This window comes from Pristiophorus japonicus, chromosome 2 (assembly GCF_044704955.1).
Source record: "Pristiophorus japonicus isolate sPriJap1 chromosome 2, sPriJap1.hap1, whole genome shotgun sequence".
Classification (NCBI taxonomy): domain Eukaryota; kingdom Metazoa; phylum Chordata; class Chondrichthyes; family Pristiophoridae; genus Pristiophorus; species Pristiophorus japonicus.
Genome location: NC_091978.1, coordinates 373,299,959 through 373,313,170, shown reverse-complemented (window position 1 = coordinate 373,313,170; position 13,212 = coordinate 373,299,959). Strand labels below are relative to the sequence as shown.

Here is a 13,212-nt window from a genome sequence, read left to right as displayed (position 1 = left end):
GATTAGGTATAACTGGCGTTTAACAGCCTATTGACTGCATTGTGATTGGCTGCTTAGCCCAGTTGATATTACAGCAGCTCGCGTTAGGGAAATCATGTTTAACTAATTTACTGGAATTCTTTGAGGATATAACGAGCATGGTGGATAGAGGTGTACCGATGGATGTGGTGTATTTAGATTTCCAAAAGGCATTCGATAAGGTGCCACACAAAAGGTTACTGCAGAAGATAAAGGTACGCGGAGTCAGAGGAAATGTATTAGCATGGATCGAGAATTGGCTGGCGAACAGAAAGCAGAGAGTCGGGATAAATGGGTCTTTTTCAGGTTGGAAATCGGTGGTTAGTGGTGTGCCATAGGGATCGGTGCTGGGACCACAACTGTTTACAATATACATAGATGACCTGGAAGAGGGGACAGAGTGTAGTGTAACAAAATTTGCAGATGACACAAAGATTAGTGGGAAAGCGGGTTGTGTAGAGGACACAGAGAGGCTGCAAAGAGATTTAGATAGGTTAAGCGAATGGGCTGAGGTTTGGCAGATGGAATACAATGTCGGAAAATGTGAGGTCATCCAGCTTGGAAAAAAAAACAGTAAAAGGGAATATTATTTGAATGGGGAGAAATTACAACATGCTGTGGTGCAGAGGGACCTGGGGGCCCTTGTGCATGAATCCCAAAAAGTTAGTTTGCAGGTGCAGCAGGTAATCAGGATGGCGAATGGAATGTTGGCCTTCATTGCGAGAGGGATGTAGTACAAAAGCAGGGAGGTCCTGCTGCAACTGTATAGGGTATTGGTGAGGCCGCACCTGGAGTACTGCGTGCAGTTTTGGTCACCTTACTTAAGGAAGGATATACTGGCTTTGGAGGGGGTACAGAGACGATTCACTCGGCTGATTCCGGAGATGAGGGGGTTACCTTATGATGATAGATTGAGTAGACTGGGTCTTTACTTGGAGTTCAGAAGGATGAGGGGTGATCTTATAGAAACATTTAAAATAATGAAAGGAATAGACAAGATAGAGGCAGAGAGGTTGTTTCCACTGGTAGGGGAGACTAGAACTAGGGGGCACAGCCTCAAAATACGGGGGAGCCAATTTAAAACCGAGTTGAGAGGGAATTTCTTCTCCCAGAGGGTTGTGAATCTGTGGAATTCTCTGCCCAAGGAAGCAGTTGAGGCTAGCTCATTGAATGTATTCAAATCACAGATAGATCGATTTTTAACCAATAAGGGAATTAAGGGTTATGGGGAGCGGGCGGGTAAGTGGAGCTGAGTCCACGGCCAGATCAGGCATGATCTTATTGAATGGCGGAGCAGGCTCGAGGGGCTAGATGGCCTACTCCTGTTCCTAATTCTTATGTTCTTATGTTAACCAAATGTTATAGTCCTGAAAAACTAATTTAAATTTTGTGAAGTGTCAAATTTCTCCATTTTAATAAAAATTACAATTTTTAAGAAACATTAAATTCAAATTTTTTTTTAAATTCATATTTATTTCACGTTTACCTTTTCCACATGTGACTGCCCCAATCTTTGTTTCACTCCCTGTAACAAATTTGTTAAAAGTCAGAATAAAAGCAGCTTCTTCACTCCCTGGTTCCCGATCTGTGAGAATTCTGCATTGTGATTGGCTGCTTAGCCTAGTTGATGATGTTACAGCAGCTCGCGTTATGGATTCCCCGTTGACAAACTCCTCGCCACAGAGATCGTGAGATGCTTGTGGGCAGCGATCTTCGTGGCCAATAGTGAGCCCCTCCGTTGACTGCAAATTCCGAATGTTACTCTGATCAGGATTGTACTGTTGGTCAGCTGATACTGGGTTCTGAACATATAAATATTCATTTAATTGGACAAACAGAAATAGCTGGATTGTTGGTGTTCAGTGGCGCCAGCGATTCTCGGCAAAAGTTGGGTTCAGGATTTTCCTTGGTCCAACGACCCAATCAGATTAAGAACGAGAAAGCTAGAAGGAAAAGTCACGGGCAGAATCAGCCAATAAACTTTCTCGCTCCCTATAGCCCTCTGAGGATGTGCAATGGTCAGTGAAGTGTATTTGGTAATTTAGCTCAGTAAAGTACTAGAAGGTTGTGGGTTTGTGTATAGGAACAGGAGGAGGCCATTCAGCCCCCTGAGCCTGCTCCACCATGCAATGATGTCGGGGCTGATCTCTGACCTAACTCCACAAACCCACCTTTGGCCTGTATCCCTCAATACCTTTGGTTAACAGAAAGCTATCAATCTCCGATTTAAAATTAACAATTGACCTAACATCAACTGCCATTTGTGGGAAAGAGTTCCAAACCTCTACCACCCTTTGTGTGTAGAAGTGTTTCCTAATTTCACTCCAGAAAGGTCTGGCTCTAATTTTCAGTCTATGCCCCTAGTCCCAGACTCCCCGATCAGCGGGAATAGTCTCTCTCCATCTACCCTCTCTGTTCCCCTTAACATCTTCAAAACTTTGATCAGATCGCCCCTTAACCTTCTAAATCCCAGGGAATACAGCCCCGTGTTACCTGCTCCCGGCAAGGCAAGTAGATCAACACCAGACTATAACAGGAATGCTTCAGTGCAGGTTTTGCACAACTGCAATGACATGCCAATTATAAAGTCGAATTGAACGGAGTTTTTGGGAGCTCTGGTAGCCATTTCATCGTGCTCTCACTGTGGACGGGAGTTTGGAGGAGAAGGACTCGGAGGTGAATTGTTTTCTCGTGGTTGATAAAAAGACCTAAATGGTGCTGCTGAAAATCTTAGAGAAATTTTTATGGGACGTGACAATATTTTTGTGGATTTCAATAAAATAGGACCATGAAAAAAGATGCTGTAACTTGAAAATGTGAACCTTTGAAGTCTTTGGGTAAGTTTGAGAGCAGCATTTTGGTAGAGCAGTTTTAAACAGGGCACAGATTTAGGCCACTTCGAAGCGGTGATAATCTATTTTGATTTAACAACATTGATATGATGTGCAGACATCAGAAACGTGATGTCCCTCATGTTATGTGTATTTACAACAGGCCATGCAAGCACAATGCATCAAAACACAAACTGAATTCTACCGTCGCAGTCAAAGTGAGATCGTTGATGGACAGGGTTTGACCATGGGCGCGTTATACTGGCAGCTTAATGACATCTGGCAAGCCCCCTCCTGGGCCTCTATTGGTAGGAATTTTCTAAACATAATGTCACCTTTTGTACCAGGTAACCTCTTACAAACAAACAAACAATCTCCGATGAAAAATCTGTTGAATTCTGTAAAACCCGCACATCATGTCAACAGGCTATGGGTGATCAGAAAACTTTCATATTAAAAATTCAACACTGGGGTACATTTCCTGAGCTTGTGTTGATGGTGGGAAAGAAAGACAGACTTGCATTTATATAGCGCCTTTCACAATCTCAGGATGTCCCAAAGCGCTTTACAGCCAACGAAGTACTTTTTGAAGTGTAGTCACTGTTGTAATGTAGGAAACGCGGCAGCCAATTTGTGCACAGCAAGCTCCCACACACAGCAATGTGATAATGACCAGATAATCTGTAGTATTGGTGTTGGTTAAAGGACACTGGGGAGATCTTTTCTGCTCTTCTTCAAATAGTGCCATGTACAACATCTTTTATGTCCACCTGAGAGGGCAGACGGTGCCTCGGTTTAATGTCTCATCAAAACACAAAACCTCCGACAGTGTGGCGCTTTCTCAGTACTGCCCCTTCGACAGTGCAGGGCTCCCTCAGTACCGACAGCGCGGCGCTCCCTCAGTACCGACAGCGCGGCGCTCCCTCAGTACTGCCCCTCCGACAGTGCGGCGCTCCCTCAGTACTGCCCCTCCGACAGTGCAGCGCTCCCTCAGTACTGCCCCTCCGACAGTGAGGCACTCCCTCAGTACTGCCCCTCCGACAGTGCGGCGCTCACTCAGTACTGCCCCTCCGACAGTGCGGCGCTCCCTCAGTACTGCCCCTCCGACAGTGCGGCGCTCCCTCAGTACTGCCCCTCCGACAGTGCGGCGCTCACTCAGTACTGCCCCTCCGACAGTGCGGCGCTCCCTCAGTACTGCCCCTCCGACAGTGCGGCGCTCCCTCAGTACTGCCCCTCCGACAGTGCGGCGCTCCCTCAGTACTGCCCCTCCGACAGCGCGGCGCTCCCTCAGTACCGACAGTGCGGCGCTCCCTCTGTACTGCCCCTCCGACAGCGCGGCGCTCACTCAGTACCGACAGTGCGGCGCTCCCTCTGTACCGCCCCTCCGACAGCGCGGCACTCACTCAGTACTACCCCTCCGACAGTGCGGCACTCCCTCAGTACCGACAGCGCGGCGCTCCCTCAGTACCGACAGCGCGGCACTCACTCAGCACGGCGCTGAAGTGTCGGCCTAGAACTTGTGCTCAAGTCTCTGAAGTGGGGCTTGAACCCACAACCTTCTGGCTCAGAGATGAGAGTGCTGTCCACTGAGCCACAGCTGATAGCTATTTACCTTGTCTGTTGGGAGTGCATATCTGAAAATCGCAGGCACACTGATTTGCAATTGTACGATGTATGTAGTGAGGTACCTTCCTGCCCGCACACACTCAGAACATTGAGGCTATTGTCTGAACATGGTGTAATAAAAGCAGCAACACTGTTCATAGTACACATTTACATTCATGCAAAGCAGCTTTGGATTGATGTAGACTGGATGTGTGACATCACCTTGATTGTATAAAGCAAATAATGTGAGACCCTCTCCAAAAACTTTGCACTGTTTCAGCTTGACACTGGTGGAAAGTTTGAAAAATTATTTTTCGCAATTTCAGATTTTAGAATGAAAATCTTGAGCTGTAAAACTAAACTTGTCTGCGGTTATCAGGAGGAGGAAGCCATCCCACTGAATGCAGCAAATGAAATGTTACTGATTAAATATTTCAAAATAAGTTCCTGGGCTTGGAATGTTGTAGACGCTCCAGTTTTAAGTTCCAAAAGTATACAGTTGCAATTATCTTCATTTGTCGCATCTTACCTTTGCACAATAATACTTGTTGCTGCAGTAAGGCACACAGCTGGGCACCTGGGTGCAGCACCTGGGTGCAGCACGGTGCAGGAAGATTTCCTCTCCATGTGAGCTTGGGAAACTGCTGACCCCGACAGGACTTGTCTTATCGTAAGTTCATTATCAGGAAGCAGAGAACAAAAGCAGGCAGGGGAGTTGGGTAATGTGTGGCTTTGCCGTGAGTAACCAAAACATTCCAGTGTCTTTGACAATTTGTCGTGGCATGTGTTCTCGCACTGTGCAGGTTGCTAGCTTTGCTGATGCCATCTCTTGGTCGGTCTGCTCCAACTTGTTGACCTGTTATGTTACAACCGTTTATAATCACGACGGGTCTGGACAGAATAGTTAGAGAGAAACTGTTCCCAGGGTCGGGAACCAGACGACACAGATTTAAGGCGATTGGCAGAAGAACCAAAGGCGACACGAGGGAAAACGTTTTTACGCAGCGAGTGGTTAGGATCTGGAATGCGCTGCCTGAGAGGGTGGTGGAGGCAGACTCAATCGTGGCTTTCAAAAGAGAGTTGGATAAGTTCCTGAAGGAAAAATATTTGCCGGGCTCCGGGGAAAGGGCGGGGGAGTGGGACTGGCTGAGGGGCTCCTGCAGAGAGCCGGCACGGGCTCGATGGGCCGAATGGCCTCCTGTGCTGTGACCGTTCTGTGATTCACTCTACCGGCACTGGTACACGGTGTCTCTCTCCCTGAGCTCTACCATCAATGGCAGAATGTTCAGGCAGACCGATAGAAATATAGAAATTTACAGCACAGGAGGCCGCCATTCCGGCCCATCATGTCCGTGCCGGCCGACAAAGAGCCGCACGGCCCTCGGTCAGCAGCCCTGAAGGTTACATATAAACCTATGAACAATGACGGAAAGGCAAAGAGCACCCGGCCCAACCAGTCCACCCCACACAACTGTGACACCCCTTATACTGAAACATTCTACACTCCACCCCAACCGGAGCCATGGGATCTCCTGGGAGAGGCAAAAACCAGATAAAAACCCAGATCCAGAGGAATTCTCTTCAGTAACCCGTCCTGCTTGTCAAATCTTGCCCCCTCCCCCCCCGGTCAAAACCCACCTTAAAACCCCTGTGATCACCTCCCCATCTCTTCTGCCTCCTGCCTGGTGTCCCTACCCACCCTGGGCGTGTAGGGTTTGAAATAAAAGCCAGCTTGCTGGAGGGAACACGCAACTCTGTGGTGTGGAGCAGACACATCAACAGGGGAGATGGTTCAGCTACTCTCCTCTCAACAAAGGCCAGGCTTTTGTTGCCATCGAACCATAGAACTGTACAGCACCTATTTTCTATGTTTCTATCCCTGGTGTTCCAGCTTTGATATAATAAAACTTCGATAACGGACAAATTCTTCATTTCTAATCAGAACTTGCTCCGTTTGGGAAAGCTTGATTTTGCTTCACTCCTCTCTCCATGTCAGGCAGGTGCTGTGCCTTGCTATCTCAAAGGAACCCTTGCATTTTTCTGATTCTCTCCTCACCTCAGTATCCGCACTCGCACACCTACCAGCCAGGGGCACTGGGCAATAATCAGGACGGGTAATTCTGCCTGAAATAGCACAGGAATGGAGAGGTCACTTGTCGTGTCTCAGGTGAGATTCACAGGGAATCAAACTTGGGACCTTCCTTTGTCAGTTGGGCTCAGTTACACATGGGTTTTCCCAATGAAAATATGGTGGTTTCTATCTGGGCTCCAGGCTTGTTTCCCTCCACAAAAATATACGGCACATATTCTCACAAGTCCTGCCTATCATTCTTGTAATTTTTGTAACTTAATGATGTATGGTACTCTGGGATTGCAGGGTTCCTGTGCAAGCAGAAGCCTATGGAAAAATCACGGCTCATGCCTGATACCCTCGCGTTTTCACCAAGTCGCCCCGTGTTACCAGTAACTACTAGTAACTACCAGTGTCAAGCACGTGAACAATTTATCCTTTCTCCCGTTTTCTCTCTGTCTTGTTCGACCAGATGTTGTTCCTCAAAGTTGTGGCAGTATTTCTGCCAACTTTTTGTCTTCAAGGCCAGAGTTTCAAGGCAAACCAAAAGAAATGCGATGATATTTTTATATTTTTAGTTGGTGTTGCTACAGCAATTGAAAATGCCCCATTCTTGTCCTTCTCCCCAGAATACGGAGGTAAATGGAAGATGCTGCATTACTTTGCACGGAATTTCTTTGCTCCTGTTTTGCCGGTAGCTTTTGAAGACCACGGGACATTGTTGATCTATGGAATATCTGATTTACCAACAGACCTTCAACTTGTTCTTCAGGTTCGTGTTATAAATGCTTCACTCGAGGCACTGCAGAAGGTGCAAGAAAGATTCACTAGAATTATACCAGAACTGGGAGGTTATACCCATCAGGACAGACTGAATAGGCTGGGGATCTTTGCTCTAGAAAGGAGAAGGCTGAGGGCTGACCCGATAGAGGTCATTAATATTATGAAAGGGTTCGATAGGGTAGGTGTAGAGAAGATGTTACCCCCTGTGGGGGAAGCCAGAACTAGGGGTCATCAACTCACTGCCACAGGGAGGGGTTGTGGTGAATAGTATCGATGTATTTAAGGGGAAGCTGGATAAACACATGAGGGAGAAAGGAATAGAAGGATATGGTGATAGGACATGAGCTTTTCACAACCTCCGTGCGTCCCTTTTTTGGAGTGTAGTCACTGTTGTAATGTGGGAAACGCGGCAGTCAATTTGTGCACAGCAAGCTCCCACACAGGAATGTGATAATGACCAGATAATCTGTTTTGTTACGTTGATTGAGGGAGAAATATTAGCCCCAGGACACCGGGGATAACTCCCTTGCTCTTCTTCAAAATAGTGCCGTGGGATCTTTGACATCCACCTGAGAGAGCAGATGGGGCCTCGGTTTAACGTCTCATCCGAAAGACACACTAACTTTTTCTCTGAGATAAATGTTGAGGGAAAGCTCCGTTTTGAGTGTGGTTCCAAACTGCTGGAAACGGGGTAACCAGGGGCAACGCTTCACATTTGTCACTACATCTACGGGAGGAAACTGCCGCAATGCCTCGGAATTTCCTCACCTGGGATATTGACAAACCCCTCCTGATACTGGACTCCTGCAGCAGCCTTTTATGCGGCGAAGTTGGCTGGGTTTTGTTTTAACCCGGTTTGTTGAAGGTGAATTAGGTTGTCACTTGGGTGACTGGAACCGCTTTAGCTGTTTTTTTTTAGAACATGAGAATTAGGAGCAGGAGTCGGCCATTCGGCCCCTCGAACCCGCTCCACCATTCAATAAGATCATGGCTGATCTTCGACCTCAACTCCACTTTCCTGCACGGACCCCATATCCCTCGATTCCCTTAATGCCCAAAAATCTATCGATCTCAGCCTCCACAGCCCTCTGGGGCAGAGAATGCCAAGGATTTACCACCCTCTGAGTGAAGAAATTCCTCCTCATCTCAGTCCTAAATGGCCGACCCCTTATCCTGAGACTGTGACCCCTGGTTCTAGACTCCCCAGCCCGGGGGAAACATCCTCCCTGCATCTACCCTGTCAAGCCCCCTCAGAATCAGAATATTTGCGAGGATGTTGCCGGGAGTGGAGAATCTAAGCTACGACGACAGATTAGATAGGCTGGGTTTGTTTTCATTGGAACAGAGTCAGCTGAGGGGAGACCTCATTGAGGTGTATAAAATTATGAGGGGCCTAGATATAGTGGATAGAAAGGGCCTATTTCCCTTGGCAGAGGGGGATAAATTTTAAGTACTTGTTGGAAAGTTTAGAGGGGATTTGAGGGGAAATGTCTTCACCCAGAGGGTGGTGGGGGTCTGGAACTCACTGCCTGAAAGGGTGGTAGAGGCAGAAACCCTCAACACATTTAAAAAGTACTTGGATGTGCACCTGAAGTGCCGTAACCTACAGGGCTACGGACCGAGAGCTGGAAAGTGGGATTAGGCTGGATAGCTCTTGGTCGGCCGGCACGGACACGATGGACCGAATGGCCTCCTTCCGTGCTGTAAATTTCTCTGATTCTATGTTTCGATGAGATCACCTCTCATTCTTCTAAACTTGTAAATCTTTCCTCATTGGACAACTCTCTCATCCCAGGAATCAATCTAGGAAACTCCAGGAAAAGGTTGCTGGCTCATCGACTTGCGTTGGGCGATGTCTGTGCCGTGTATAAATCCAGTGTGGGCTGAAGCAGAGTTTTTGATGGGTGATGGAATGTCCCGTTTTTAAAGTCAAGGGATCAGACAAACTTAACTAAATGAAAGTTCATAACAGGAGGGGGCTGGTGTGGAAATAAACCACCAGTCGGGCCAATCGGCCTGTTTCTGGGCTGTATATTCTATGGAATACAGAAAGCTTATCCAACAATTCAAATGTAAACTTAATGCAAGTTTGGAATGCAACTGGATTCACAATCGGTGGTGGGGGGTGGGGGGGGGGGGGAGTAGAACTGTTTGCTGTGATATAAAGATTCCTATTGCTTATTCAGTCTTGGGAACAAACCCAATTGACCTTTTTAACAGCAGCCACAGTCATAATGTTATTTTAAACTGACCTAAGCAAATCTACACATTTGTGGCAGCTGCTGTAGTTTTCATCATCATCATAGGCAGTCCCTCGGAATCGAGGAGGACTTGCTTCCACTCCCAAAGTGAGTTCTTTGATGGCTGAACAGTCCGATAAAAGAGCCATAGTCTCTGTCATAGGTGGGACAGACAGTGGTTGAGGGAAGGGGAGGGTGGGACAGACAGTGGTTGAGGGAAGGGGAGGGTGGGACAGAGAGTGGTTGAGGGAAGGGGAGGGTGGGACAGATAGTGGTTGAGGGAAGGGGAGGGTGGGACAGATAGTGGTTGAGGGAAGGGGAGGGTGGGACAGACAGTGGTTGAGGGAAGGGGAGGGTGGGACAGAGAGTGGTTGAGGGAAGGGGAGGGTGGGACAGAGAGTGGGACAGAGAGTGGTTGAGGGAAGGGGAGGGTGGGACAGACAGTGGTTGAGGGAAGGGGAGGGTGGGACAGACAGTGGTTGAGGGAAGGGGAGGGTGGGACAGAGAGTGGTTGAGGGAAGGGGAGGGTGGGACAGAGAGTGGTTGAGGGAAGGGGAGGGTGGGACAGAGAGTGGTTGAGGGAAGGGGAGGGTGGACAGAGAGTGGTTGAGGGAAGGGGAGGGTGGGACAGAGAGTGATTGAGGGAAGGGGAGGGTGGGACAGAGAGTGATTGAGGGAAGGGGAGGGTGGGACAGAGAGTGGTTGAGGGAAGGGGAGGGTGGGACAGAGAGTGGTTGAGGGAAGGGGAGGGTGGGACAGATAGTGGTTGAGGGAAGGGGAGGGTGGGACAGACAGTGGTTGAGGGAAGGGGAGGGTGGGACAGACAGTGGTTGAGGGAAGGGGAGGGTGGGACTGGTTTGCCGCACGCTCCTTCCGCTTCCTGCTCTTGGTTTCTGCATGCTCTCGGCGATGAGACTCGAGGTGCTCAGCACCCTCCCGGATGCACTTCCTCCACTTAGGGCGGTCTTTGGCCAGGGACTCCCAGGTGTCGCATGAGTTTTAGAGTTGACTTTATTTGATTCTTAATATTTTTGTTCTGTAGGTTAAGGTTTACCAATGGAGTCTGATGGAACCAATGTGTGTTCATGCCACCGAGCCCTTTATCCTTAAGGCACGGAGTTCAGGGCCCGTATACAAGGAAGTCACGGATGATTTGCTGAGGCGATGTGGCTGCAGTCGGTTTAAGTGCGTGCTGACATTTTACCTTGAAGTTAGCGGCCAGCAGCTCGGACCAAAAAACTACTACCTGCTATCTTCGTTAAAGGATGCTCAGATGCTTAGAAAGCCACAAATTAATGTAAGTAAACAAATTATGCCTCATCTCTCACTATCACTGTAAAGTCCCTCCCCCCAAAAGTTATGTTGTGATTTAAATTGATTAAATTACAAGCTGCCTTGCTCAATGCCACAGATAGCTCAAAATCGCATTTGGTAAGAGGTGATATGATGGGTCCAAGTCAGCATGGATTTGTGAAAGGGAAATCATTCTTGACAAATCTTCTGGAATTTTTTGAGGGTGTTTCCAGTAGAGTGGACAAGGGAGAACCAGTTGACGTGGTATATTTGGACTTTCAGAAGGCTTTCGACAAGGTCCCACACAAGAGATTAATGTGCAAAGTTAAAGCACATGGGATTGGGGGTAGTGTGCTGACGTGGATTGAGAACTGGTTGTCAGACAGGAAGCAAAGAGTAGGAGTAAACGGGTACTTTTCAGAATGGCAGGCAGTGACTAGTGGGGTACCGCAAGGTTCTGTGCTGGGGCCCCAGCTGTTTACATTGTACATTAATGATTTAGACGAGGGGATTAAATGTAGTATCTCCAAATTTGCGGATGACACTAAGTTGGGTGGCAGTGTGAGCTGCGAGGAGGATGCTATGAGGCTGCAGAGTGACTTGGATAGGTTAGGTGAGTGGGCAAATGCATGGCAGATGAAGTATAATGTGGATAAATGTGAGGTTATCCACTTTGGTGGTAAAAACAGAGAGACAGACTATTATCTGAATGGTGACAGATTAGGAAAAGGGGAGGTGCAACGAGACCTGGGTGTCATGGTACGTCAGTCATTGAAGGTTGGCATGCAGGTACAGCAGGCGGTTAAGAAAGCAAATGGCATGTTGGCCTTCATAGTGAGGGAATTTGAGTACAGGGGCAGGGAGGTGTTGCTACAGTTGTACAGGGCCTTGGTGAGGCCACACCTGGAGTATTGTGTACAGTTTTGGTCTCCTAACTTGAGGAAGGACATTCTTGCTATTGAGGGAGTGCAGCGAAGGTTCACCAGATTGATTCCCGGGATGGCGGGACTGACATATCAAGAAAGACTGGATCAACTGGGCTTGTATTCACTGGAGTTCAGAAGAATGAGAGGGGATCTCATAGAAACGTTTAAAATTCTGACGGGTTTAGACAGGTTAGATGCAGGTAGATTGTTCCCGATGTTGGGGAAGTCCAGAACCAGGGGTCACAGTCTAAGGATAAGTGGTAAGTCATTTAGGACCGAGATGAGGAGAAACTTCTTCACCCAGAGAGTGGTGAACCTGTGGAATTCTCTACCACAGAAAGTTGTTGAGGCCAATTCACTAAATATATTCAAAAAGGAGTTAGATGTAGTCCTTACTACTCGGGGGATCAAGGGGAATGGTGAGAAAGCAGGAATGGGGTACTGAAGTTGCATGTTCAGCCATGAACTCATTGAATGGCGGTGCAGGCTAGAAGGGCCGAATGGCCTACTCCTGCACCTATTTTCTATGTTTCTATCACGGCCGCGCTGTCTGTATCCACCCATGCGTGCGTTGTGTCAGTGATTTTTCAGTGTGCACTGGCTGTGGGTAAGCGGGAGATGTGTCCCCGAATTTGCAATCAATAATCTTGTGCTTTCTAGATTGTTATAAAATCTGTCCAGGTTTGTTGAGTTTCGACAGCTTCTGAACATGGCTCTCACCATTTTGCCAATCTGTTCACATGGCTGCTGCACTTTGGGAATAGGGCAGGGAGCAACCATCAGTCCTGTACAAAGTGTCCCTGCTCTCCCTGACTCCCTGCAGGCGAGCGTTCAGCACCTGTGCCCTAAACCTGCTGTTCTTCGTTACTCAGCCTCCCAGCGCTGGCCCAGCTCTTTAACCGGCACCAAGTTGCAGTTTGCATTATTTACTCTGCTGCTTTGTTATTTGAAAGACTTGAAGGGCTTGCATTTATATAGCACCTTTCACTACCACCGGACGTCTCAAAGCGATTTACAGCCAATGAAGTACTTTTTGGAGTGTAGTCACTGTTGTAATGTGGGAAACGCGGCAGCCAATTTGTGCACAGCAAGCTCCCTCACACAGCAATGTGATAATGACCAGATAATCTGTTTTAGTGATGTTGATTGAGGGATAAATATTGGCCCCAGGACACTGGGGATAACTCCCTTGCTCTTCTTGAAAATAGTGCCGTGGGATCTTTTACGTCCACCTGAGAGAGCAGATGGGGCCTCAGTTTAATGTCTCATCTGAAAGACGGCACCTCTGGCAGCACTCCCTCAGTACTGCCCCTCCGACAGTGCGGCGCTCCCTCAGTACTGCCCCTCCGACAGTGCGACGCTCCCTCAGTACTGCCCCTCCGACAGTGCGACGCTCCCTCAGTACTGCCCCTCCGACAGTGCGGCACTCCCTCAGTACTGCCCCT

The 13,212-nt window shown here is 48.1% G+C and overlaps 1 protein-coding gene across 10 annotated transcripts in view; it reads left to right on the top strand.

The window, feature by feature from the left end:
- Window positions 1–13,212, top strand: part of manba (mannosidase, beta A, lysosomal) — a 122,912-nt gene that overhangs the window by 75,790 nt on the left and 33,910 nt on the right. For all 10 annotated transcript variants that reach the window (XR_011591373.1, XR_011591371.1, XR_011591375.1 and 7 more), the window contains exons 14-16: window positions 3,013–3,157; window positions 7,155–7,297; window positions 10,591–10,845. Coding sequence is in view for 4 of the 10 variants with exons in the window: in XM_070873146.1 (XP_070729247.1) it covers window positions 3,013–3,157; window positions 7,155–7,297; window positions 10,591–10,845 (543 nt within the window). In the remaining 6 variants the exon portion in view is untranslated. The remainder of the gene's footprint in view (window positions 1–3,012; window positions 3,158–7,154; window positions 7,298–10,590; window positions 10,846–13,212) is intronic.